The sequence below is a fragment of the Passer domesticus genome, chromosome 4 (genome assembly GCF_036417665.1).
Source record: "Passer domesticus isolate bPasDom1 chromosome 4, bPasDom1.hap1, whole genome shotgun sequence".
In the NCBI taxonomy this organism is placed as follows: Eukaryota; Metazoa; Chordata; class Aves; order Passeriformes; family Passeridae; genus Passer; species Passer domesticus.
Window position 1 is genome coordinate 60,845,765 of NC_087477.1, and position 26,640 is coordinate 60,872,404.

The 26,640-nt window shown below is 40.0% G+C and overlaps 1 protein-coding gene across 13 annotated transcripts in view; it reads left to right on the plus strand.

Moving 5' to 3' along the window:
• The window catches only part of APBB2 (amyloid beta precursor protein binding family B member 2), a 162,821-nt gene that overhangs the window by 37,411 nt on the left and 98,770 nt on the right, over positions 1-26,640 (plus strand). For all 13 annotated transcript variants that reach the window (XM_064418307.1, XM_064418317.1, XM_064418319.1 and 10 more), the window contains 2 exons: positions 15,873-15,961; positions 25,514-25,622. In XM_064418307.1, the coding sequence (XP_064274377.1) occupies positions 25,577-25,622 (46 nt within the window). In that variant the 5' untranslated portion in view covers positions 15,873-15,961; positions 25,514-25,576. The remainder of the gene's footprint in view (positions 1-15,872; positions 15,962-25,513; positions 25,623-26,640) is intronic.

Below are 26,640 nucleotides of genomic sequence, written 5' to 3' on the forward strand. Positions count from 1 at the left end.
TTAGTCTTGAGTCTTCTCTGACTGTTGAGATAGTTTTATTTGTGAGTAAAAGGTCACTTTGGTTTTCTTTGTGTCTTTTCATGTCTCCTTTACTGGTTTGTCACTTCTTTGGATCTTGCTATGGTTCTCTGGTTTGGAAGTCATGGAGAGAACTCCTCCAGCTCTGTGTTTTGTGCATAGATTATGCTTCAACTGAGGGTCTCCAAGCATCAAAACAAATTATTAATACACTTGTGGAGGGTGTTACAGATTCTCTCTTCCAGGTTGTTCTAAGACACCTGTCAAAAAGCCACATGTGGTGATTGTGATTTTAAGTCAGTTTGTAAATCACCCTACTATAAGCTTAAGCAATTTGTACAAGGCCCCTCTCCCTGTAAGTAGTAAAATAAAATCCTAGATCTCTGTACTGTTACTCTGTGTTTAGCCTCAGCTATGATTTTTCAATGGCTTATTTTAAAGAAATCTTGTAAATGATGTTGGTTCAACTGATAGGTAAAAATTAAATACAGATGCTCATATAACAGAAGTTGTATCCTAATTAATACATCTGTATGGTTGCAAGTGTTTGCTTTTACTGTACTTGAGTGTGGGTGATTCAGCCTAAAGAGTCTAAGGTTTGTTGTCATTTCTGATGTTCTCTCTTGTTGTGCAAATAAAGGCAACATAATCCTTGCTGAAAGCACATCTCTGAACAAGAAACAGAGGGTTGAGAAGCAGGTTTTAAGTGTAAAAGAAGGATCTGATCTTTTCACTGTCAGGTGAAATAAACTCACTTGTTCAAAACCTTTAAAGTATCTGTCTTTTCCCCACTGTAATAACTGTTCTTATGTTTCATTTCCTCCATTAATCACCATTGCTTTTTTTCTTTTTACTTGATTACCACCTTTCCTGTGGACAGGGTCCTATTGAAAGTTAGTTCATTTGTGCTAAGCATGTAAGGCAATACAGTGTTTGTTAAAAATGTTTGTTATTTTGTATCTTTGTCAGGCAAAGACAACCTTTGACTAAGTTGGCCTAAATTACACCATTGGTCTTGTTGAATGCGTCAGAAAATTGATAATTGCAAAGCAACAGTTGTGCTTTTAGAATGAAAAATTACAAGCAAAATTTTCAGTCGCTATTTAAAACCAGCCCTTTCCTCTCAGCTGGAGAAAATGCAGCATGTGTTTGGAAAGAGCAGACTGCTTATGCTATGTATTTGTATTTACGGGCAGATGTCCTTTGTTTAAGTATGAATTTTTAAAATAGTTGGCTAGGCTCTCTGCAGTGTCAGTACAGTTTGGCTTCTCGCTTGTTGGATGGCACCGGAGTTCAGAAAGGGCAGGAGAAGGCAAATGTGGTTACTGGCCACAGCCTGGGCTGCTGGGGGGGGCTGGCAGCACCTTGTGTGCCTGTGTTGGGTATAATGGCAAGATTTTGGTACTGGAGGGCTACAGGGGTGGCATCTGTGGAAGCTGCCAGGAGCTTTCATTGTGTCTGACACAGCCAATGCCAGCCAGCTCCCACCACAGGTGAAGGCTGCGTCCATCCATGGTGGTGGTAGTACCTTTGGGATAGCAGATATGGGTGTAAAAACTCTGTGCAGCACCAGTAGCAGGCAGAAGATAGGCATGAGAATGTGTTACCATTAATATGGGAGCCATATGTTAGCAGTAATGAGAATATGTGTAACAGCTCTGCAGACACCAAGGGCAGTGCAGGAGGAGGAGGAGGTGTTCCAGGTGCTGGAGCAGATTCCTCTGCAGCCCTGGTGAGGCAGCTGTGTCCTTGCAGCCCATGGAGGTCCATGGTGGAGCAGAGATCCACCTGCAGCCATGGAGGACCCCATGCTGGAGTATGTCGATGGCTGAAGGAGGATGGAGGCTGTGTCCTCGTGGGAGGCCCGTGTTGGAGCAGGCTCCTGGCAGGACCTGTGGTGCTGTGGAGAGAGGAGCCCACTCTGGAGCAGGTTTGCTGACAGGACTTGTGCCCTGGTGAAGGACTCATGCTGGAGCAGCCCGTGCCTGAGGGACTGTGCCCTGGGGACAGGGACCCATGCAGTCCATGAAGAACTGCAGCCCTTGGAAAGGCTCAGTCTGGAGAAGTCTGTGGGGTGTTGTCTCCTGGGGGTGGGACCCTGTGCTGGGGCAGGGCAGGAATGTGAGGAGTCCTTCTCTGAGAAAGGAGCAGCAGAGACAACATGTACTGACCTGACTTCACCCCACATTCCCAGTCCTTTGGCACCACTGTGGGAAGGAGGTAGAGAAAATGAGAGTAAAGTTAAGCCTGGGAAGAAGGGAGGGATTGGGGAAGGTGTTTTATGATTTGATTTTACTTTCTCAATTTGATTTATTTTCCTGTTCTGATTTGATTGGCAATAAATTACATTAATTTCCCCAAGTGGAGATTGTTTTGTCTATGATGGTTAATTGGTGAGGGATCTCCCCCTGTCCATATCTTGATCCTGGAGCTTTCTCTCCCTTGTGCTGTTAAGGAGGTCAGTGATAGAATGGCTTTGGTGTGCATCTGGCATGCAGTCAATGTCAGTCCCCCCCCCATAGAGACCTGGCTTTGGAACAAAGTGTACTAATTTGAGGGAAAAGAGGATTGTAATTTTCTTTAAAACTTATGCCTTCAGAAGTCTTTTTGTTCATTTCAATGACAACATTGTTCTGTCTCAGAATCAGTGAAAAGAGGAGATGGTTTAGGGTAATGTTTTATTACCTGATAGCCTCTCCATTTTTGAGAAGCATAAGTAATTACAAATAAGACATCAGAACATATGCTGAAACTAGGCCAATGGCAGAATTAAAATTATTTAAAAGTGTTCTTTACCATGGGGGGAAGTGGACATGACCCTGGCAAGGAAATGCTGTCTCCGGTCTGGGAGGGTCACTGTCCATTGCACCTGAGGAGAGTAAACCTGCCAGATGACTTGGGCAACATTTATTTCCTCCCTTGGGGTCTGTTTTATTTAAGCCATCATAATAGAAATCTTTATTTAGCTTCTAGAAAGCACAGTCTCTTTCCTGGTTGTCAGGATTCACAGAATTGGCACAGTTACTAGAGCACTGTAGTCAGATACCCTGGTCTGCCATAATTTAGCTACTGCATTCTCTTCAGTTTGCAGGCTGTGCTTTTGCTGACTGTACCATCAGAATTATGTTAAATTTAAGCATAATTCCTCATGTGCCTGTGAGATGACCAACAAAGAAGGAGGTAGTAATCTAATGCTCTGCTGCCAGTCAACAAGCTCTGCAGTGTGAGTTTTGCATACTGATATTTCTAATTAGGGCTTTATCTTCCAGAGTAGTGTTTCATTGAGTATGGCGAGCTCTTAAAAGTATTCTCTGGTGCTTAAATACAGTAATCTTGCAAAAAGATGAGCAGCAAAACCTGTGTTATAGGAATACTTGCTGAATAGCAATAACTGGTTTTTTTTTTAATGCTCTTTGTTAAGGTTTAAACATACAGCAGCATGCCTGTGGTTTAGTAATTATGGAATTTAATTTTTTTTTGCCAAGTAGAAATAGGTTTTACTTTTTATTTCTTTTAGCAGACTATCTTTAAGATAGTTCACAAGCTGCTTGTTGAAAGTACAGACAGAAACAGGATAAGTTAGAAAGATGATGGGTAATAAATATGCCAGGAGATCAGATGGCAGGTGATGACTGGCATGGACACACTGAGAATTTTAAGGCATCCTCTCAAGTCAGGTTTTTAAACACATAGTTGTCTTGGCATATGATACAGAAAATTATTTTAAGAAATTATTTATTTGTACACTGATTTCTCTAAAGATTTTATGAATTCCTGGCTGAATGAATATGTAATGGAAAAGGAATGCAAAAAAGCCACTGATCTAAATTATGAATACAGGGTACAGAATCTTAGCTCTACTGATTTAATTTGTAAGTTTTTGTCTGCTAATTACTGCTGTGAGCAAAGTTTTCCCCTCAGTTACACCAAAGCATTCTTCATTGATTTAAGTTATGCCTACATATTGTGATTGAAAATACCTTTGTGGCAGAATGCTTCCCTGGCTTCTGTTACATTTTCTTAACTTCAGCTGCCTTTGAACTATAATAATTGGTGCTTTCTCAAGCCTTGTCTTTGTTTCTACTCTAAGACTATTGCAGATGTTGCATAAACTGTTCACTTTGCAGGAGCACTGTCATTTCTGTCAGGTAAATGCTTCTCTGACCAGGTATCCAGTGTATGGAGATTTGTGTGATGTTTCTCCAAGTGAAACCTGGTGGCTGCTTGTTGTACTCTGTCTCCTGCATCTGCTGAAGCTCCCAGGACTTAAGGGTGTTGCCCAGCCTGGCTGATGTTTCTGACATAAGGTATTTCTTTTAAAATGCTTGCTGCTGTGGGCAGCAAATGCCAGAAACTTCTAGGTCCTTGGAGGAGGCTTTTCCGTGACTGATGCTGGGCTCATCCTTCCCTTTCTTTCCCAGATTGCAAGGAGCAAGTCTGTCCCTGGGCCAGCTATTTATCCTCCTTCAGACAATGAGGATGATCTATTTGTCTGTGCTGAAATTAGATCAGGATGTGTGGATTTCTCTGATGTTACCCCAATTAAATTTAGTTTGTTTTTTTTTTTTTTTGGTCCTTCTATTTTTAAACAGTACTGAAAAAACAGAGTGACCAGGGAAGAGTTGAACACACTGGTTACATGTGTCATCCAAACCATTAGTGCTGGCAGTGCTCCTGATCTGTCACATGTGCCAGATGTGACATCTTTCAACATAATTTAAATGCGTGGTGAAAGATTATGGGCATGGTTTCACATCAGTTTGGACTGCTCCAAAATTAATGTTTTAAAAGCTGTTAACAGCAGCTGTTTAAGGGTGTCAGTCCATCTTCTTCAAGCTATTACAACATGCCATCTCCTCATCCCTGTCATTCTTCTGGCCCTCTGTCCAATCTGATTAATTTGAGGACCCAGCTGAAAACTAATCCCTCAAAGAAGATGCATCTTTGTGACCCTGTCTCTGGGATGAGGAGGTGGAGCTAGTCTAAAGGCCAAGTGCTGCTGAAAAGGACAGTTGGCTTAAATCACTGTAGGTGTAAAACTGTACAGTGACCATCGCTTTGCTGGCTGTGGAACAGCAGCTCTGACTTTTACTTTCTGCAGCTGAATGTACATAAATGATTGCTTGTGAGCACTGCCTGTTCATACATGGAGTTTAACTTCTTTAGTCCAGGGCAGTGTTGTTATTTAAGTTCTGTCTGCATGAAATTAAAGACTCTTCCAGCTCTTATTTTTGCATATTTCCAATTTATACTGAGCTTAATTATAATGCTAAATTTCACTGTTGCTTTTAACTGTGGGAATAAGTTAATTTTAAATTGGCTTAGCTGGTCTTGCAGGCATGTAAAGTGTGTGCCTGTGTCCATTCACATGCATACTTATACATATGTATATGCACACTGTTATCTCTGACAGGAAGTCTTGCAGCTGCTAGTTCTTCCTCAGTAGCTCTGAGAATAACCAGCTTCCCAGGTGGGTAAACTGGAGTTATAAAATGGGAGTCACTGTTCTTGCCATTTGTGACTTCAGCAGGGTTTGTAGATGCTTACTTCACATACTGCTTTCTAGCCACTTCTGGCACCATTTAGGTTTTGAAGGGTCTGATGGAGAATTTTAATGCTTTTGAGTTTCAGGTAGTTCCATTTCAGCTGTCTGTGTTCAGCCATGGTGTGTGACTGGTCAGTGATTTTGTTTCCTAGAGCTGTAATTCTGCACTTGAACACTAACAAGTTTCATTTGGAGGTGAACTGTGAGGAAAATTATTTTTGAACACAAAGAGTTCTGAATTTTATTTTTCCATTGGGGCACAGACCTCAATCTAGGTTTGGTCCCTAAATTTCCTTTGATTTACTGGAAGCCTCCTCAAGGCCTTTATCAGCATTTCAGTTCAATTTGTTCTATCATATGCTTTGCTGCTTGTTGTAGAGCACCTTCTCTTTGATTTCATAATACTTTACATCTTTTGTCACAGTTTAGCCAGAGAGGATCTCTACATAGACAGCCCCAGAACTGTCCTGTCCCAGCCAGCTTCTGGTCTTTGTCAGTGCTCATTTTGGAAGCTATCTGTCTCTCTTCAAGAGGTTACATTTTTTTACTGTACTGATTAACTTAACTGTTTTGAGTAAATTTGACCACCTGTGGCTACTGCTGACCCTACATTCCTGCAGTACCTCCAAGCAAAATGCTAAACATAGCTGGCATTCTTGAAATGCTGGGACAAAGCACTGCAGTGCACATCCAGGGCAGGCTTTGGGGGGAAAAACCCTGCTTCTTATTCTGTCTTAAAATCAATTTGGGCACACTGTGTTGAGATTCGTCTCACTGTGGTTATATTTGACTCCCCTTGGTTTCTTACTGACAAGGATGGTCTGCATAAATTGGAAAAAAATCAGTGTAATTCTCTGGAATTGAGGCCTTAGATAAAACAGAGAGGTGACAGGAGGTTTTAATTCATAGCCAGAAATGATAGGGATCTAAGTGAGCTAGAGCAAGGCAATATTATTAGTTAGGAATTATTAGGGAATTTGATTGCTTCCTTTTGGAGCATCTGGTAACAGCTGCTTAAATCAGGTCTGCTCTGAGATGGCATTCCTGTCTTTTAATGAAAGTGGTTTAGCAATGTACAGGCTATTTTACTGAAGAGTCTGCAATATTGAAGTGAAATCTTAATTTCTGTGGGTTGACTTTCTAGTATTGACATGATGCATAAATATAACTATTTGGCTGCTTAATTAAGTGTGTGAGATGTTCTGTAGGAAAATTTCCTTTCAATTCAAGAGGAAATTAATTTAAAACCTTGTTGATTTAATACAGACATAGATACTTCTCATGTGTTTGTAAATGAGCTTATTTTAGAAAATAAACAGAAACACAACACTTGTTAATAAAAATCTAGGTCTTAAAATCTTAGGAGTGGAAACCTTGGAAAGAACATAAATGAATATATTTTGGCAAAGCAATATAGGTAATAATTGTTTTGCAGTATTACTGTTGCTCTTCTGTTAATAAGCCTCTTTTAAAGTGGTTGTCTTCTGGAAAAGCTTCCTAATCAATACTGGATTCTTTTTTTTTTTTATTTTATGAGTAAATGTCACATCAGACTTGTGAGCATGCATAGTAGCTCTTGGAGGTGTCATCATGCCTGAGCAGAAGTTGTTACTGAGAAGTGCTTTTTTTTTTTTTTTTTTTTTAATAGAATTGCTGATTGAAGTCTTAGGGCATGTGGTTGTTTGGATCTGACAGTTTGTCTGCAATTGTTGGAAAAAAATATTTCAAATAAATTAAGAGTATGCTTGCATGTTTCAGGGTAGAATATGGCTCAGCTTAGAGGAATAAACTCTTTAAGCTAATGGGATGGTAAAGGAAAACTTGGTATAGCTTTTGGTAAAGGCACAGTTAATGCTGTTATGCAGTTTGGGTCATACTGAGAAAAATGGGAACTCATTGGTCCATGCAGGATGCAAATGTGGGATACAAGACCTGCTTCTCTGGCATGTGATTATAAATTTTTTGTCATGTGATTATAAATTTTTTGTCATGTGACAGCCATTCTTTGAGTTTTTGTTTGAGTTGTGGTTCTCTGGACCTTTCTGTACCTGATAAGTTTGTATCTTCTATCTTCCCAATTTCTCTTTCCTAGAAAAAGTATTTTTTCTGTTGTTTCTAGAATAGTTAATTATCATTTTTCTCAGGAGAAACTGCAGGATCTCTTCTATGAGAGGCCTTAAGTTGGTTAAAAAAAAAAAGACAGTAAAACCAGTAGAAGTAAATGTATTAGATAAGAGTTTTTGCCTCATAGGAGTTTTTAAGACAGTAAGAAAAATGTGAGCATGTTTTTTGAAGATAATTGGAAAATTAATCTCATTCTTTTCATCAGGTGATTGCACCATTAATAGGGCTCCCTATCAGAGGTAGTGAATTGAGAAAATATTGCACAGCACTAGAACTGTAGTGTTAAGTGAAAAAACAACTGATAAAATATTTTTACTTCCTAGATAGTGAGTCAGCTCACCAGCAATGATGATTAATAAAGGAAAAAGCTAACCAAAGATTTTTTTCTCTTAACCACCAGTTCTTGTGAGCAAGAAATAATTCCAAGTACTATCTGACCCTGTGTTGTTAAAAAGCAAACAAACCAAACAAAAAACCAACCCAAAAGCCCCCAAACCCCAACAGTTGTTATATTTGAGGTGATGGAGATAAAATTAAGGCAGAAACACTATTTTAAGTAGCTATCAAACCTGTTCTATTAAGTGTGTATGCAATGGTCTGTTCCAAACCTTTCAAAGGCTTGCATAAGGTCTTCTGGTGTGGGGCAAAAAAGTGCTGCAATATTTTTTAAAATTTTGTCCCACAGGAAACCAGAGTGACAGAGAAGTTTGTAAGGAAGATGAGATGATCCCTTTTTACAACTGAGCACATATAGACAAAAAAGTTTTGAATACGTTGCCCTGGTGTGCAGAATCAGTATGATTTCTGTTAGTACATGTTGTTGAAGGTAGAAATTCTTTGTCTTTTAGCTAGCTTTGAAGCTGAAATTATGAGGTCTTGTAACAGCATCATTAAAGTTGATTATGACTGAAACTGGAGAGACGAGCCTTTATTCTGTCTCTTTTTTCTTTTTTGTGCAGTCATTTTAGGCATGCAGTCTAATGCCTGGGCATTATGAATGCAGTGTGCTCTCTTGCTGCATCAGCTTTCCTATACAGATTTTCTTTGGTATATGAAAATAATGTAAAAGAAATAGCATGCAACAACACAGATGTGAGACAGAGAGGTGCCCTTCCAATGGCATATTAAATCTGCAGCATGAGTGGATGCCCAGGCCAAGGCAAAAGCTGTGTGGAGGCCAGGCGTGCTGGCAGAGTGGCTGACTAAGCAGGACACTGAAAGGCAGAGTGTGCCAGAGAAACCAAGCTGGCACTGCCAAGTGCCTTGTGCCATCATCTCTGTGCCTTGCCCTGGTGTGGTGGGTCTCGAGGATGCTCTAAGATGGAGCACTTTGTTGTGTGCAGCATAAGCTATGGAAAGTACTGAAGAACATCAAGAACGGTTTTGGAGAATTATACAGTGGAAATACTATTCAGAGTAGGAATTAGTAACTTATGTGACTTACTGGGAGAATTTGTACCTAAAGCATATGTGATAATGCCTTATTAAAGAGGTGACTTGCAAATTCAGATTTTCTTTCAGCTTTGCAGTGTGCATTTAATAACCTGTCTTCATTCAGGCAGAGTTATAAGTGAAGGCTGAGTGTGGCTCTGTTTTAATTTATCTTAGTTTAGCTAATGCATTGAGAAAATATTGTCTTAGTGGTGAGAAGGTACATCTCTTGGGAAGTGTCAACAAAGGACTACCTTTTTGGGAAAACTGTTCCTGGTTTGTGAAGCTCTTGAGCTGAGCAGATGACGTAATATTTTAATGTGATCTTGTGAGAGGGTGCATTGCATTTCTGTGTCCCTATTTCTTCTGTAACTACTTGTCCTGGTTTGCTGTGTTTGACTTGTTAATGTACATGCAGAACCTGAGGTGGAGAGAGAATTGCTAAAGAGCATGCTTGCGCCCTGGAGGGGGAAGGATGACTTAAGTTAAAATGCTGCCTCCATATCCCATGGGTATGTGATGTGGTAGAGTGACTGGATCTCCTGCATTATTCATTGCCTCTAGCTTCTACTGTGCTGTGGGTGTTTATCACATGAATAGTTGTGCTGTGGGTTGCTGCAGAAGAGTTGTGTGTGTGACCTGAATACTCATCACCCACAGGTCTGTAAGTGACAGATAAAACCTGGTCTCAAGTATGGTGTGTCTGCTCAGAAGTCATGGAGATGGTTTTCTCCCTAGCCAGCTTATGGAGGAGCATCTTCAGTTGCTTCTAACCCTCATGGTTGGTCTCTGACACGTATATTAGCTTTCAATTCCTCCTTCAAAATATGATGCCTGTGTGAAAGTTATTCCTAAAATATATTCAAAAATTGTTCAGCTAGTTGTGCTGCACCCCCGTGTGCTAAGAATAAGATTTTTTGAGAGAAATTCCAGACTGCTTTGTTTTCAAATATTGATTCAAGTTTTATTTCCACATTTAAGGTTTTTTAAAATTCTTTTTAACTCAGCTGCTTAAGTGTTTTCAAAGCTTACTTGTTTTGCTGCTGAAGTGCTATCATCAAATTGTGTGTCGGGCTTTTGTGAGCTTTAAAATTTGGGTCAGGGCAGATGAGGAAACAGAAAATACAGCTTGATTGCTGGGGAGAAAACATGCTGCAGTGGTACTTGATTGAAGAGTTGCTGTTGAACGATAACGTACCCGTGTTGATTGTGCTGTGCTTTTGGCATAACATCCCAGAGACTGTCAGCCTCAGCCCAGATGTTTGCCCAGACAGTTCAGTACTAGCAGGAATTGTCTGGTTCTTGTTGTGAGTCATGATTGCAGTGATACTGAGAGCTGGAGAGGAGTGGACTTAGGGGCAGCAAGGGGGGTACAATGCTCCATTGTGCTGCTGGGATGATGCTCGGCACATTGCAAACCTGCTTCAGGCAGGCCCCTGAAGTGCTGGAGCTGCTCTGGATGTTTCTGAGCTGTCCCTATTCCAGTGGCTTTTGCACATGGGATGTGTGTGTGCTGAGGCCTCACACCAGAGCAGCACATGTCTCTCTGGAACAGCTCCTTGCCCTGGCTGTCTGCTTCACCCTTAGGAATCTGAATTACTCACTAGTGAAAATACCAGTTCTCTCAGGCTGTAAGTGTAGGCTTTCCTACACTTACAGCCTGAAATTCCCATGAAAGTTTTTAATGGTCAGGTAATAGGATTTGTGTGTAAGTATAGTGGCAGAACACAATTCAAAGTTGGCTTTTTGGAGTGCACAGTATGATGGGATCATGTGAGCTGAAGCCAGTGCTGTGCACTGGGACATGTCAACCACTCCAAGGCTGACTTGGAGATTAATTCTGCTTCAGTGTCAGCCAGGGCTTTGCTTTCTTCTGGTTTGGTGTCTGTGCAGCACAGTTCAGCAAACAATAAGACTTGAGAAAAGCAGTAGTCATGCAGCCAGAGGACTGAAGTAATACCCTGGTGTTCGGGGGCAGTCACTGGCAATGTGAAGGTCTGCATAAGTGTTTTGAGGGCAATGGTGAGGAGGATTTGCTAAAACAAAAATACAGTTTTGGGCCAGAGTGGCATAAATGTTGTCGTCCCACCCACATGTGCCACCTTCTGATCAAAACTTTAAAAGGAAGAGCAAAAACTACATTTCAATATCTGCTTTGGATATTTTTAAATAAAAGAATCACTAAAAATGAAGGGAGGAGACCTTAGTATCCTTCATAAATATTGAGACTTTCCCACCTCTCAGTCTCCTCTGCAGTGGCCCCTGGTCAGTCTTCATTGTGGGGAGCAGGGAGCAAAGGACACCTGCCCATGTCCCAGGAGGACCTGAGGTCTCCACCTGCCCTTTCCAGGAGGGTGTCCAGAATATGCTTTTTAACCTGGGAGGGGAAGAGAGGGACCCTCCTTCCAATAGTGGAAAACCAAATCTCTTCAGTTTCATTGGACTTGTCAGGGTTTATAAATAAAACAGTGCCATGTGCGTTTCTGTGTTTTATCCACTAGTTGTGAAATAAATGCTTCTTCCTGACCTTCAAAAATTTGCGAAGGTAAAACTATCTAAGTGATGCAATTTTCCTTTTGGCCCCCTAGGGCAGTAAGTGAATTAATGTGTTTGATGCTTCTTTCTGTGGATTCTGCAAAAACTGCTGCCAAAGAAGACAGGATGTAGGAAAAGGTAAATGCTGAAAGTGTCAGGGAATTCTTGGGGTGTGACAGCAGCCTTCTCCACCCCATCTTCAATGTGTTTTTTAGCCATCATTATATGAGTCCCAGATGACTGTCAGGCTGTTTTGTTGCAGTTTGTTTGTCTGTTTTTATACTATTTCCAGACTAAGACCCCTAGAAACCTCATAAAAATGAAGCTCTTCTTCTCTCCTTTTGGAACAAACCCCAGAAGCCCAGGTTCTTGGGGTGGTTGCATGAGGCTTACTGGGAGAGGCTGTCTGATGGACTGAAGTTAGACACTGTTAATGTACTTTCTAGAAGGAGAGAGAAAAATATATCCCTAAAATAGATGGCCGTGCTGTACTTATTAATTATTTATGTTACATTGGATGACTTTTCTTCTATTAAGAGATTGGAAGAAGAGGTGAATTTTAATGGAAGGGTATGTAGGATCCTGGGATGGCTGTTTAAAAGACAATTTAAGGCAGAGCTCCCAGTCTGATAATGTGAATGTGGCAGGTCTGCATGTCTGTGCATGCCCAGAGGAAGCTGCAGTATGAAAACTGTCACAAGTTTTGTTCTGATACCAGTTCACTCAGCTCTGAATGGTGAATGCTGTACATATGTAATAACCTGAATCTCACACATGAGTTCATAACTGTGCTTCCAGTCTAAAAGCACAGGAATTGTGAAGTCTAGTTATTTTTCCCAGAGAAACTGGATTCCTACTGACTTTTGCACCCTTTCATCCTACCCAACAAACAGAATTGCAGTCCAATAGCAATATATAGCTATTACTGTAATGAATACAGGAGTGCTCTAGAGTGGTAGAATTCCTAGAATTGGTATTCCCTGATTCAAATAGATGGATTTATTTTCATATAGAATGAGTTACCAATGTGAAGAAGTGGAAGACTATCTGCTGCTCTCCCTGGACAGATATGCCACCCCCAGGTGTGGCTGCTCTTTTCTGCAGCCCATCTGAGAAGCAGCTGCCTATTGGGCAGGGGAGAAGAGTTGATGGATATTTTTGAATTTTTGTGTCAGTTTTTAGATGTAGGTGGATTTAAATCAGAGTTCCTCATTCAATGTCAAGAGAAACATCTGAAGATCTTACTGGTTATCTGCAGGTTATTTTATTATATAAGGACAAAAAGAAAAATACAATGCTATTGCTGAGTGACTCACTGTTTATCCAGTGTGTGTGCTTCAGGGGAAAGAGTTTCTAAAGTACAGAACTGATTTTGGTACTGAATGACTCCAGCTGAAAGTTGGTGTTTGGAAAGGAAAGCTGTAAAACCAGCTACTTTCTTAGCTGTTAGCAGGAACCCACCAGGCACTAGCTGCAGTGGGGAAGAAGGAAAAAGCTGCAGTGATTCCTAGGCTGGTAAATTCCTGCTAAACCTCAGGAAAGTAGATTTGGCCCGAGTTTAAATGTTACAAATCCATGGGGAGTCTATCAGAAGTCTGTCTCTGTTTTGAGGCATGTACAAAAGTATGTTTTGCTCTAGCTTCTCAGCAAGAGCAATAACTCTCAATTTTTTTCTATGCTGACTGGTGTTTTCTGTGTGGTTTTAGTTTCTAGCTGCAATTCTGTAATGTGCTCAAGATCAGGTTTGACACTGGCTTCTGTGACATCACTTCTTTCTTAGGCTAGGTGAATACAGAATTACAAGTCTGTGTCCTATGGAAATCCAAGAACCCAGAAATCCCATTTCAAATATATGTAGCTATCACCCCATTTTTACAAAAGAAGAAAATAAGGACAATTTACCTTTTTAAACTTGTACCTGTTACTACCTCAACCAGCCAGTTGTTTATTTCAGTAATGGTAATGTTATTTTACTATTTTGTCGTCTATGGGTGTTAAACATTTGCTAATGACTTCTTTACTAATGGTATCAGTGCCTGCATGCTATTGCCTTTCAATGTGCTGCTTTTAATAAAGCCCTAAATGAGTTATTGCTGCTTGCATAGGTCTGGGAGGCTGAGCTGGCTCCACTGTTGGCTGTCTGAGCCTTTCCTGAAATATGAAGATTTATAAACAGGATGAAAAAAGATTCCACTCTTCATTTTCAAGTCTGCCAATTTTCAAGGCTGGCAATGTGGTAAAAATGTGGGTGGAGAAGTGGACATTTTCAGCAGGATTCAGAGGAAAGGAAAAAGACAGGGTGGTGGATTCTCAGCTGGGAAATAGAAAATGTTGGGTGTGTGGCAGCACAGTTTCAGGAATTTATGCCATCAGTGTTAAGATCCTGTTTGGTCAGAGGTCAAATATCTGTTAATGAAACTTTGTTTTGCAATTTTCTATCTGCTGTTTTGTTGAAGAGGCTGGTGATTCCTACCTTTGAGACCTGTATTTTGTATTTCAGGCTTTCCTCTGATCTCAGGACTGGCAGCTGATCTTATCATAGTTTGTGTCAAAAAACTGTCTCCTTTCAGGGGTAAAAAGATTTTGAGTTTGAAATTATTTTATTATTTTGGAGCTTATTGAATTGATTCAGTTGCAGTTACTCTAGGTGTGGTTAAGAACAAGTTTGATATATAAGATGAAAACAATTATAAAAATGGCAATGCCATGACAGACAGATGCATCTTTTTGATTATGTTGGGAAGAAATAATTTAAATTGTTTGGAAAAGCTGGCATGTATACTCAGCCTGTGAAGAAGTTTGGGGTCTCAGCACTCGACCCAGAAATCTTTGTTTATATGAACCCATGTATCTCAGCAGGAACTTGCTTCTTTCTTGGCTTTCCTGGTAGGAAGGTTTTAATAACGTGTGTTTTCTTTCTCTCCCTCTTTTCTTTCCTCTCTCTTGAATACTGAAATCTGTTCATCTGATACAGAAGTGCACAAACATGCTAAATTGGGTGAGAATATTAGTTTAATGAGCATTGGTATGTTTTCTTGCTGAAGAACTTTTATTTTTTTAAGTAAAATATATTATTGAAAATAAATTGAGTGTGTTTTCTTGATTTTTTTTTAAAGCTTTATTTTTTAAAATTACTTTTTATCTAGCTTAAAAAAAGTTCTATTTCCAAATTTGAAAGGACAAATATATATTTTTAGCAAGAATGTGTTTAGATTTAGCTCTCTTAAATGGTCTGTTTTGTCTCAGCTTTCTAGGATTTATAGTGCTTGGATTTCTGTTAGAACGAAGAAAAACATAAACCTCTCTTTAAAATGGAATATAATTTGGCTTGATTTAGCCTGGCTTTTGCTTTAATAAAGAAAAAAAATATTATGTAAGCTCTACAGCTGATGAGATTTGTATCTTTGGTCTTGCATATTTATTTTCTCTGCATGGGGGAACAAACAGAAAGCTGAACACTACCCTGAATCCTAGAACATAGTTTGACTGACAGATATGTTGCTGCTGCTGAGGATCTTTTGATGGGAGGATAACCTCATTGTGTGAGGTTTTATGTATGTTTTTGTCATTTGGTACTGAAAAATACATGTATATTTTTCAGTACAAAATGCTACAGCATTAATGTAACCACTTGCCAGGGTGAAATGACTGTGATGCAGTGTACTGACATTGCAAAAGTAAATTATATACTTGATGTCTACTGAATGCAAGCATAATTGAAAACGTGATTTTTTTATGAACTTATTGTTTACTGAGCATTTCTTGCTGCTTTTTCATAACTTGGGCTCATGCCTATCATCTGGATTGATTTTCTTCTTGATCTTCAGTGTTTGTGCAGGGGAAAACTACAGCTCTGTGTTACAGTGTGGAGAGAGAGAATTTAAAGTGTGCTTTGCAGTGTGTCTCGTACATACCTGAGCTGCCATAGTCTGGCAGCAGGTAGTGACACCTGCCAGGTTTGGGAAGATACTTGCACTGTGATGCAGGAATCCTCTGTTCTGCTTTTAGTTCTCCTGTGTGCACGTTGTAGAACGTGGATGGCGTTAAGGATGTAAACTGGAGGTGGCTGCTTGGGCTACTCAGTCATTGGTCAGTGCTCCCCTGATTCCCAGGCTCCTGCTGCTTCCTCTGGTGTCCTGCATCTTTGCAAGCTCAGTAGTTTGCATTAATCCCTCTTGACTCCTCATAAATTAAAATGTGATTTGGTTTTGTTTTGCAGCTTGCCTGATTTCTGCAGTGACCGGAGGGGGTGCTGGTGCTCCAGAACTTGGTGTTCTTGTACAGGCTTTCCACAAGGAGCTGGGAAGAGTGAGTAACCTGCTCCATGTCTGGGGATCCTCTAGGGTGGGGACACTCTTTCTGAACCTTTCATGTCTCACATCTTAAACACTGAAGTTTCAGCATGGAGACTGGAGGTACCCGTATTTCTATGCAGCACTTACATTGTTTATCATGATATTCATGAACAGTGGCAGTCCAGTTCTGGTACTCCACCAAGAGTTCTTGGTGTATCCATTTTTGCAGATTAGCTGTACTGTAACTTGCTCTGCCTCATGTGGGAAAAAAGCTGTACCCAGCAGAGGTGTTTCACAGTAGTGTGTTCCTCTGTGGTGTCAGTAATGCTATCTGTTAATGCAGACACCTGTGCTGGATATCAGCGTTCTGTGCAGCCTCCTGTGATGTATCCACATGGTTCTCTGTGGGTCTTGGAGTGGGAGGAGGCCCACAGCCACGGAGCTTTGTGACTCCAGCTGAGGCTGCGTGTGTGGAGAGATTATCTGGTGTTGTGCTCCCCAGCAGCATCTGATGCCATGGCTTTCCCTTCCCTCTCACATGCGTTTATGAAGCTGGGGATGTATTTCCCAGTACCTGGCAAGCCAGCAGGGTTTCTTGTCTTCTGAAATAAGGCATGTGAGAAGTCTGGAACTGTCTGCCCACAAAGCAAGTGTTATTAGCTGGATGGCTTGGGCTAAGCATGTCTCTTGGTCTGTGCTGTACAAATAGTTGTACTAACAGAGCCTTGTGGAGAGACTGCACTGTTTGCTGATAGAGGCAGGAAGTTTTTTCCATCACTGTTGCCTTTCCAAGTTTCTGAAATGCAGCAGCACTCCTTTGGGCTTTTGCTGATGTGATCCCTACAAGGGTGTTACTTAGTACATCCTAATGGATTGAGGTGACCTGGCAGAGCTTTCAGCTGTGTGCCAGCCTTGTCAGCCACTGAGCAAATCTTACACGTGCCTTAAGTTCTTACTTTGCTTGTGGGATGTACAGCTGCAAACTCTTATCCTGTAGGTTTCCTCTTTAGCTGGTTAGTTAATATGCAGAGAAAGATAAATGCTAGTACCTAGACATTGATTTAGAAAAGGGTTTTTCATGGTGCATGTGACTTTTCCTATAGAACTTTCTTCCTTCTCACTCAGAAGAATTTCAGAGGTCTTTATGATTTTGGGCATTTTTTATTGTTTTGTTTTTCTGCCCCTACATAAAGCTACACTCTGGTGACATATTTCTTATTAAATTAGTCTTTGTGCAAAGAGAATGGTGGGACTCCAGCCAGCAAGGGCTAGTGTCATGCTTGTATGTAGTTATGTGAGATGGGAATGTTTTAGCCAGTCCAGTAAAGACATCTTTTAAGGGCTTCAGGAAGGGTTCAGAGTTAGTCATGGTCTTCATGGTTTTCATGAATGTTAATCAAGCAGACTCACAGTCTGTAATACTGAGGAGGCTGGGCTAAAGATGGAACTTGTCTTCCCAGGTTGCTGTTTAGTCTCTATGCCTACTGGACAGACCCTCAATTCTTACATGGGAATTTAGAATTCTTCTAAAACATTAATAACTTACAGTTGCCATGCAAGTTATTAATCAGCACCAGCTATCACAAAGTTCCTGTTATGTTATCGTCTCTTAAAATCACAGAACCATAGAATGAATAGGACTGGAAAAAGTACCTGCTTGTTTGCGGAAGATTTATGTTATTCACAAAATCAGGCTAATTTTCTGCTGCTTGATTTTGTTAGTAATCGGTTGAGAAAGAAACCCTGGGGGAACTTCTTCACTTGCAGCAGGCAAAGCCTGTGTTTCTGCTCCCAGTGCTGCCATCATTCATCATTGCTTTTGCCACTGGTAACAGAAGATGTAGTACTGGGTAGTGTAGGACGTGATTCATCCTTTTGCACTGCCTTAGTATATGGTGTTTTCAAAATGAAATAAATTTCTTGCTATATTGGTAGCAGCTGCTCTTGCAAACAAAGGATTCAGCTCTTGCCTTGTGTGGGAGAAGAGGGTGTTGTGGAGAGGAGAGACCTAAAAAGAAACAATTAAATCATAGCTGATTGATTGTCTTGAGGTGCTATTGTCCCCATACTCATCTTATTTGTCAAAAAATGGAAAAAGACACCATGAGGTAGAAGTATTTTAGAAAATATTAAATAAATTGCTTTTTAAATGGGATTGTACAATATTTAATGTGATTATTTATGGCTGAGTTAGGGTTATGAAGTGTAAGCAACAACATGAAACTATTCTGATTATTCTGACAGATGTTTAAATATTTAATTTTTTTTTCTTAAGAAATGCAGAACTTTTATGTAATAACTGCACTTAGTGAACCATATGTCAACATGTGAATCAGTTAACAATATTTTTTGTTTTGATGCTGAGAATCCTTTTCAATGCATTGTCCCCAGGTAAACACAGCACATTGCATCTCAGCTTAGGAAAAGTTTATGCTGTTTTTCGGCAGTTGTCAATACAATATGGGTTGTGAAGGAAGAAGGCACCCAGAAAATGTCCTTTACATTATTGTAAATGACTGTCATCCTTAGCTTTGCAGAAAGGACCAAAGGGTTCTAACGAGAGTCTGTCTCATTACTAGTCTTCTATTTATGTAAGAGATTTGGGTGATTGGCATTAGGACAAAACTGGATTCAGATGCACGTCTCTGTCATTTAACATCCAGAAAGGCTGTCCATATCTCAGTATGCTACACATGGGTTTCAAATACTTTTTCACTTAAGTAAAGCTACAAAATGCTGCATAATATGGTTTGTTTCTCTCTTGTCTTTGGAGGGCTTTCTAGTATCCGTAGCAGTTGGAAACAGATTTGGCTTGAAGTCCCAGTCTTCAAGCAGTAGGTGGGTTCTGCTGTGCTTTTGAAAGAGTAGAACACACAGAGTTTAGATTAGATCATTAAGATGCAAATGGACAAAATGGATCAACTGGGAATTTTTGTCTTGATTAATGATACAAAGTCATTCCCTTACTTTTCAGTATTTAATGAAGGATACTAGCAGAATCTAGAAGGTGGTAGGTTTGGGTTTTGTTTTTCTGTCTGGACAGTTGACAAAATTTTGGGATTTGGCAGATACATCAGTTTGGAGAGAGAAGTTGTAGCTCTTCACACTAGTTAATAAAGAGCTGGCAAATGCAGACATTACAGCATTTTCCTGGGGAATCTGGTTATGCTTTGTCTCAGCTTCCAATTTTTGAATCTGTTCTTGGATGGGTGGCAGCAATGCTGTGTTGATTCCTACAAGATACAAGAAAGATGAAAGTGGAGAGTAGTGGTAAAATGCTACAACAGAAAACCTGTCTGTGCTTGGAAAGCTTCTGACAGAAAGCAAGAGCGCAGTGACATCTCTAACTTCAGAAGAAATAAGTATTTCTCATTTAGAAATACTGTTTTTACCAAACAGTCAGCTTTGAAAAATGGATGTTGGCGTAAATGAGGTTCAGAATATATGTCTGAAATATTGCCCTCTTGGTTCAGGCTTTATAGGGAGATCTGTGTTACCCAGTGATGACTGCTTTGATTGTGTAATGCCTTTGCACTCCCACAGCTCCTTAGCTTGCCAGGCTTCCTTCTGGCACACAGCCCAACCTGCTGCAGCCCCAGAGGCTCAGAGCACCGCAGTTCTTCTTTTTAATGGGCAACATTACCTCTAACTTAACAAATCCTTATCAATGAGCAAGTAAAATTGAGATCACTAACTGATACCAGTTCAGATAGCTGCACTGAGTGAATGAGGTTAACTGTATTTTTAACAAACTTGCAAGTGCTACAGACAGTGCTTTCCTTTGTGTTAAAATATATATGTAGTTATGCACAGAATGTCCTGATGTTTTATGTTGCTGTTTGGTGAACAAAACCTGCACTGAGATAATGTAAAATAAATGTAAAAAGCATGTGTGCTTTACTGAGAAAATATGTATTGTTATAATAACCTGGGGCTATGGTCAGGGGTCCATGAATGTTTTGAATTCAGCTTGCTCTATGTGATTTGGCTGCAGAAGTACTGGAAGGCTAAATTTCAGAAAAACATGTTTTTGATGAGTTAGGGTCTGTATTATAAAGCCATAAACAGTAGGAAATTAGTTCAAGTCATTAACAGTGATGATATCCTCCAGAAAAGAGTGGGAAATAATAGCATCCATCCCCACATAGTGTATGGGAACCTCAACTAAACAGGTGGGTGGCACAGTACCTGGAAAGGATGACCAAGAAAAAAAAAAAGCCCTCAAGAAGGACTTCTCAGTTATGGAGGAGAGGGAAAGCATCCAAATCAAAGCTTGTTAGGAGAGGAATTAGAAGCACAAAGGCAGCCAGAAAGTATAGAGGACAGAGAAATGCAAGCAGGAATGTCTGCGTGCAACAAAAGAGTTTCACTACTGAGAATTTGTTGGAAGGAGAAATGATGGAGTTTCCAGACTTTTTGGGCAGGACAGGACTTTCCAGATATCTGAGCATGTTAGGTCCAAGTGTGGTAAAACCACAGAAACTGCAGCAGGGCTGGAGTGCAAGCAGGACATCCTCTTGTCTGTGGGACTGTTCTTGTCTTTCCGGTTCCCAGAAAACTTTAATCCTGCGCCAGGAAGCGGAGAGGATGGGAGAGGGAGATGTTTGGAAAGCAGGGTGGCTCTGCCTCTCAGCAAAGGCAGGAGCAGGGGACAGCATAACCTCCTTGGTGTGAGCACTGCCAGACAAAACTGGAAGGATGGATGAGGACACTTAGGTAAATGAAGACTTGGGGAAAAACATTCCTGAAATGAAAATACCTATTTTTAAAAACTGTTGGTAGTTATTAGATGAAACTAATGGTTAGGAATTGTTGATTACCTCCACAAAGGTCAAACATGCAGTGACACACGAGTTATGGCTAGCAGACAACATTGGGCTTTCTCCAAGAGGCAGTTTGACTTGAGATCCGTGTCCAATAGCTGCTCCTAGTACAGAAAACAAAAGTGCTGTCTCTGTAGGTGTCTCCAGAAATCAGCAGCACAACTTCCTAATGGCCTGGCTGGCACTTTGCTTACTTGTTTGAATTGTGTTTGCCGCTGTTGTCCAACGGGTAATGCTGCCAGTCACTTCTTTGAATGCAGGCAAAGTGAAAAACAATAAATTTGCATTATATATGCAAATATGTACACAAAATGTGTGTGTATTGAATTGTGATTTCTTAAAATGAGCCATCCACCAGTCTTACAGACTGATTTTTTAAATTTTTTTCCCCCTAGATTAGCCTCTTTCAGTGTCTGAACCCTTTGCTGTAATGGATCTGTTTTGTATAGCACCCATGGCCTGTGTGTGCTTTTAAAACAATGCACAGCATTCCTCTTACCCATTCCTTAGCAGACCTATTTCCTGGTATTCAAAGACTTGGAAGGTAGGGTTGTGTTGTTTGTCAGAATATCACACAGAGAGTGCTGGAGTGTGATTTCTTGAGTAGCTGTCCCCTGAGAAACATCAAGCAATAACCTTTTCTTTCCCCACACTGTGTGCAGCTGTTCCTTGCAAGTGTTGAGTGATGTAGTCAGTCACACTTGGATGACTTCTGTAGCTAATTTGCAGTCATCTCCATTTTTCATATGCTTTTTCTTGGGTAGATGAGGGTAGGTTGTACAATTGTATGAGATTATGGCAGCCAATCTGAATGTACCTATATTGATGTTTAAACACAAATGTATTTATAACAAATGTTGCTTCTAGAGAACCAGGGAAGGGCAAGGAGTCAGCTGACCTCATAAGCAGCAGCATGTGTGAAAAAATAAATTTGGGTGAAATACAACATAGTTTTAATGGCCATTAATAGTATGAAGATTGGACTATGAAATTTCTTTTTCTGAAACAAAAGGGAATTCAAGTGAACTGGATTCTGGGTGCCAGCTGTATAGACAGAACTCTTGCTTTTTTTCCACTCATTGGAAAAAAAACAAGTAATGAAGACTACCAGACTTTAATTTGTCTTTTGGGGTTTTTTTCTTAGTATCAAAACATGAATACAAGTAAAATGAAAGTTCCATGTATCAGCCGTAAAACCTGAAAAATGTGGAAGAGTTGCAAGAAAAGCTCTGTAAAGAAAATGGCCTAGGAAGATGGCAGTCTCAGTTGAGGGTGATGGCATCTTTCCAAGATGATGTGTGTCTCATTATGTGTGCTGACAGTAGCTGGTAGCTCTGTCACCACAGCTCCTGAAAGGGACTTGCCTGAGGTGAAGTGCTTTCAGGTGCTCCCTTGCTAGCAGGCATGCAGTGCTGGTGCTCAGGGTTTGTTTCCATGGTTCTCTGTAGCTGCTGCAGCGTGGGGATGGCCAGCTGAAAGGAATCAGGGAAGATTATCAGGGAGAGACAAAAAAAAAAAAAAAACAACTTTAGGCAGAGCTATAGCAAGTTTTTTCTTGCAGAGAAACCATGAGTTTATATGTCTATTTGTGTCTATGTAGTTTTAAATTCAACTATAAAGATGGGAAAATCACCTTAAAACATTTTTAAGCAATAATATAATAGTAAGCAAAAAAACCCACAGAAAGCTGTTCATTAAAACATTTTTAAGCAATAATATAATAGTAAGCAAAAAAACCCACAGAAAGTTGTTCAGAAGCTCATTTGTTACAAAACAAGTGTGAACCAACAGGTTAAAAACTAATATGAAGACTTGATCTGACTTATCAGGTACATTCAGGTTTAACTCAGATTTATGTGGAATTGTGGATATCTGAGTTGTGTACAGTTAAAAAAAAAAAACCAAATCCAAACCTGTACATGGTTTTTTCAAAACCTGTGCTTTTTTCAAAAGCAACGTTTGAGAACTCTTTCCATTTTGTTTATCAGTCTCATGGATGTATACATGGAAAATAAGGGCTAGTTTTCAGATGCTTTAGCTATGGGATTTGGGTACCAACAGGGTTAGTCACATTCCTGTAAGAGTTCCCTGAGCTTGCTGAAGATCAGAAATTCCCCCGAGTTTCACCTCTGTGAGTGAATGTGTAGAAAGAAAGGGGAGGTTGCTTTGGCTAGTCTGAACCACAAAAGTTGGTTCTTAAGGAAAAACAAAACTAAACAAAAACCAACAAATAACAGCACAGAAAAACCCCAAAACCAAACCCAAGCAGCTCTTCATTTATCTTGATCTGCGTATGTCCTCACTGGTACATACATCCCAATATCACTATTATTTTGTGGAGCAGTTTAACTTCAGTTGCTGTCTGACACCTGCTTCTTAATTGGCTTTTGATAGTTAGCTTTCATCCACCTTGTAAATCTTTGAAGTTCACATTTTATGCAGTAACTGGTGAAGCCTTTGCTATAATGAGAATCTATGTTGTCTTTTCACTGAGATTTATGGAGTTTTTAAATGTGATATTTAAAGATGGTCATACCTTTGGGTCCTGACCTCTACAAAGAGTGGCTTGCCCCCAGAGTGGGCACACTACCTTAGGAAGACCATACTGTACATTATTTCAGCTGTTTGAGAGCATGATTGTAAGGTTTGGGAGTCTTAATTTTTATTTGTTAGGATTTTTTCTTATGGTATAGTGCAGAAGGCCCCCTTTAATACTGTGGAGCTAGGTACAGAAGGAATAGCTTGTCTCAACTGTAGACATTTGATATAATTTAGTGAGGATGCTTTGGGAAAGTGTATACCTTTTAGAAAGACAACCATGCATTTATGAAAAATGAATAATCTTGCAGCTCCATACACGCTGATCAAACTCTTTCACAAGCTATGGAAAAGTATGGTAAATACTGTCTTCTCGTTACAGTCTGTTTTCCCCTCAGTAATTTTCTTTTCTAATCCTTGCACAGCTAAAGACTGTTCTGTTATATTTTGTTATGAATTTGGTCCATTTAGGGTGAGGAGAGACCTAATCTTTTTCAACTAATAAATTGTATTTTTAGTTTTATTCCTATAGAACAGTAAAGGGCAAGCAGCTATCTGCAGGTTTGTTTCTTGCACAACTTTACAATGAGTTGAGCTAGTCGGACACTAAACAAACTTGTAAAGGTCTGTTTTACTCATGGCAAGGAGTTGTCCCATATTGTCCTGCAAAGAAGTGTAGGGATTTTTTGAATGAATGTTAATTTTACTGCGCACCACTCACTTCTTAACAGCCAGGATTCTTTTAGTGTTGAGACAGTACTGTCTCATTGATTCACTGAACTTTCCCCATTGAGGGGAGCTGAACAGGACATGCTTTATCAGTGCTGATTTGGAAAACAATGGAGATCTTTACCTGTTGTTTGGACTGTCAGGTGTGCAGCCTTATAGGTGTCTATTTCAGAAGTAATCTACAAAGGCTGTGTAGCAATGTTATGCAGTTGCATTTAAAGCCATTTTAAGCTCAGGCTGCCGTGGTCCTATTCTTTCCACTTGCTCTCACTAGCTACCAGTACTTGTGTAACCACTATCAGCCATTTCAGGAGCCTAATCTGACTGAAAATACATCTATATATGAAGTTTGCAGCTGTGTTGGCTCCCAGACCAGCTCACCAGAGAATTGCATGGGTGCCAGTATATATAAAAGGCTTGTCTAATTCAGGAATATGCTAGCGTTTTGTTCAGTAAGGGAACAGATATACCTGAAGATCTGGGGAGATCTTCCAGTTTCAGTGCAGTGCTATTCTGTCTATATCCTGATATTTCTCCTTATTTCCTAGATAGAACAAGCTTGTGCTTGTAGCTGTAGCCTGAGACATTAAAATTCTTAATGAATAAGGAAAAACACTCTTCAGAATTTGCTACTTTTCCTGGTATTTCCAGCAAGGGAGTAAATAAAATAAGATGGAATTTATCTTAACAAATGATGTGGTTAACATTCAATATATATTGATAGACATTGGGGAATATGAAGGCTATTCAGGTAAATTAAGAAAAAGATAAAGCTGAAAAACAACTGAAAATCATATTTTGGTACAAAATCCTACACCACAGAAAAAAAACAATGAGACTTGGTTTTAGACTAAAACATTTTATACTAGTGATTTGACAGCTTCAGTAGCACTTCAGTTAAGACTTTGGATTTGTTATTCCAAACTGACCATAAGATGTGCCATGCAGTTTTTTGTTTGCTTAGGGTTTTGATGGTGCAAGAAAGTTGATACATGGATTAATAGCCTGCATTCCTGTGCAAATACTGCTGGATAGAACAGAACAGAACTAAGCAGTCACTGTTATGTAGCAAGGATAAGTTTTGCTTCTATAGTAAACATTTCGTAAATGATTGCTTCACAAAATTTAAGACAAACATTGTTTTTAAATCTCACCTACTGGCTATTCCTATTAAAAGCCAGTAGCAAGCTCTTTCTTGCAGTGTTTGTTGCTCTCTGTCATAGACCAAAAGAAGCTATTGCATGACCTGAGATTTCTTTGTGTCTCAAAATTTATGTGAGCTTATTAATGGAGGCCAACCACCAATAATAAATTTGTGCTGCATGTATAGCACAACAGTTCATCTCCGCTGACATCATGACTGAATAATTTATAGATGTAGTTATCCTGGAATTTGTAGGGATCATTAGCATTTTAATGAAAAAGATACAGCTGTTGTACTAAATCTTGACTTTTTTTTTTTACTTCTCCCTCAGTAAGAAGTTCGATCTGCACTTTGGGAGCAGCTGCCAGTGTGTGGGAATGTGCTGACTGGCACTATGGGCAGGCGGTACCCAGGGGCTCACTATCGGCCAAGCAGCTCATGTACGTATGCAATCAGTCTAATTTATTTGTTGCTTTATTACTTTGAAGGCTGCTAAGCCTATAAATTTTGAAATAGTATTTATAAAGAATGCTGACTTATTTTAATCGATGCCAGCCCTTCTGTGTGTGTACCCAAGTGGTAAGTATATTGATTTATGTTTAAACTGCAAAGGTATTTTCTAGAACTTTACAAAGTGGCTTGCTATGTGACTTGACCAGATCTACTGCAGTGTGCTGTGGTTTGTGCTGTGGTTTGTGTTCAAGGTCTCCACTTCTAAGGTTACCTGCTATTCCTCTTCCCATCTATCTCAAGCTTTTAATACCAGATACCTTCAAATTAACAAGCTACTTGAGCTCAACCTAAAATGTTACTGTGCACTAGCTTCAATTGCTTACAACTGCAGCTAACATCTCCAGTTCAGATTATTTATATTCTTGAATTCAATATTATTCAATATTATTGTTTCTTTCCTCTGAATTGTATCCTATTGGATTGGATTACATCATCCCTTACTGAAGTTTGTCTTCTGTAGAAGAACAAAAAGTGATCTCCTAGAATTTTATTACCTCTCTCCTTCCATCAGTAGTCCCACTGTAGTGGTTCCACAGCGCAGACAATGGGAAGTGAGCTGATGTGACCTCCCTGGAGAGCTGTGAGGTGCTACCCCACTTTCAAAAGTCTGCTGCTGTTTCTTGTGCACTTTCTGTTGATCCCTCAGGCTACTGAGGTGAAGTTGTGGTAGGTTAACTTTTGTATTCACTCCTCCTTCTCTGTAGCAAAAGAACACGATCCCACAAGGCTTGTCTTGGCATCTAAGCCAGCTTGATAAACTCTCACTTCTGTAACATTCTTTCTGTTCCTTAAAAGACTTGTTTAAAACCCCCAACCACTTCAGCATCTGGCTCCACACATACTTGCATTGGCTGATCCAAGTGGTAAACTGCAGTGAGAGCTGACAGCTGTGGCAGGACAGGGACTTCTGTGGTGGCTTTGCCATTGGGCATGAGGAACTGCATG